This window comes from Bison bison, unplaced genomic scaffold, assembly GCF_000754665.1.
Source record: "Bison bison bison isolate TAMUID 2011002044 unplaced genomic scaffold, Bison_UMD1.0 scf7180017845685, whole genome shotgun sequence".
Classification (NCBI taxonomy): Eukaryota; Metazoa; Chordata; class Mammalia; order Artiodactyla; family Bovidae; genus Bison; species Bison bison.
This window is the reverse complement of record NW_011476258.1, coordinates 30,338-31,548: the sequence shown is the minus strand read 5'-3', so window position 1 is coordinate 31,548 and position 1,211 is coordinate 30,338. Positions and strand designations below refer to the sequence as shown.

The 1,211-nt window shown below is 68.0% G+C and overlaps 1 protein-coding gene across 1 annotated transcript in view; it reads left to right on the top strand.

Moving 5' to 3' along the window:
* Position 1: 1 nt before the first annotated feature.
* Positions 2–1,211, top strand: part of SDF2L1 (stromal cell-derived factor 2-like 1) — a gene marked incomplete at its 5' end in the record, with an annotated part of 1,774 nt that continues 564 nt past the window's right edge. The window contains 2 exons of the mRNA XM_010836647.1: positions 2–116; positions 406–602. Of these exons, the coding sequence (XP_010834949.1) occupies positions 2–116; positions 406–602 (312 nt within the window). The remainder of the gene's footprint in view (positions 117–405; positions 603–1,211) is intronic.

The window sequence follows — 1,211 nt, the reverse complement described above, 5'->3', positions numbered from 1 at the left end:
GGGGGGCCGTGCCGCCAAGAGCGACGCGGGGCTCGTGACCTGCGGGTCGGTGCTGAAGCTGTTCAACACGCAGCACCGGGTGCGGCTGCACTCGCACGACATCAAATACGGATCCGGTGCGCGGGCCGGGGCCGGGGCCGCCCGACGGCGGGCTGGGCGCTGGGTCCCCGCGGGGCAGCGGGCTGGGGGTCCTCAGGGCAGGAGGCCGGAAGTTTCGAGGGCGCGGTCGGTACGCCGTTCGGAGCGGCGGACCTGGGAGTGCGACCAGAGGCGGGCGGGGGCGGGAGCGCCTTGGGGAGCCGTTGGGTCCCAGGGTCGAGGTCGTCGGGAAAGCGGAGGTTGTCCGGGGCGAGGGTCGGCGTTGCCACGTTGACGGCCACCCCGGGGATGGGGTGTCGTCCCCAGGCAGCGGCCAGCAGTCGGTGACCGGTGTGGAGGCGTCCGACGACGCCAACAGCTACTGGCGGATCCGCGGCGGCACGGAGGGCGAGTGTCCGCGCGGGTCCCCGGTGCGCTGCGGGCAAGCGGTGAGGCTGACGCACGTGCTCACCGGCAAGAACCTGCACACGCACCACTTCCCGTCGCCGCTGACCAACAACCAGGTGAGCGCCCCTGGCTTGTGAGCGCGGGGCCTGGGCACCTGCTCAGAGCCCCAGCTTTTCTCTGTGAAATGGGAGCGTCAAGTTACAAGCGTTTGCCCGGCGCCCACTCTGGGGACAGAGAGATGACCCCCACCGGCGCCTACCCACTGGAGCCCTCAGCTCCGCAGGGACACAGCTGGAAGAGCCGTCTGGCTGGAGAGGTCCACTCCTGGGCGGGAGCTGGACCCAGGAGGGGGATCCACACAGCTGTTGCGGTAGAGAATGGGAAACTCCGCGGCGAGGAGGCACTCAGGCCGGCCCTGGAAGGATGAGGAGGAATCCAGGGAGGAGATGGGCGTCTTCCCAGGCCTGGGCAAGAGCCTGTGTGCGAGTTCATCAGAACTGGGAGGGCGGTGGGGCTGGAACAGAGGGTGGTTGGGGGCTTATCCAAAGAAAAGGATGAGATAATAGAGCCTTGGCTGTCAGGCTGAGAGGCAGACATGATGCTGAGTGCAGGTCAGAGGGTTTAGGACAGAAGGAACTGGAGGAGGAGGGAGGCGGGGAGGTCTTGACTCCTTGGGGGCCAGTGGTCGCCACCCAGGCAGGTGAGATGGGGTGTGCACGTGTTTG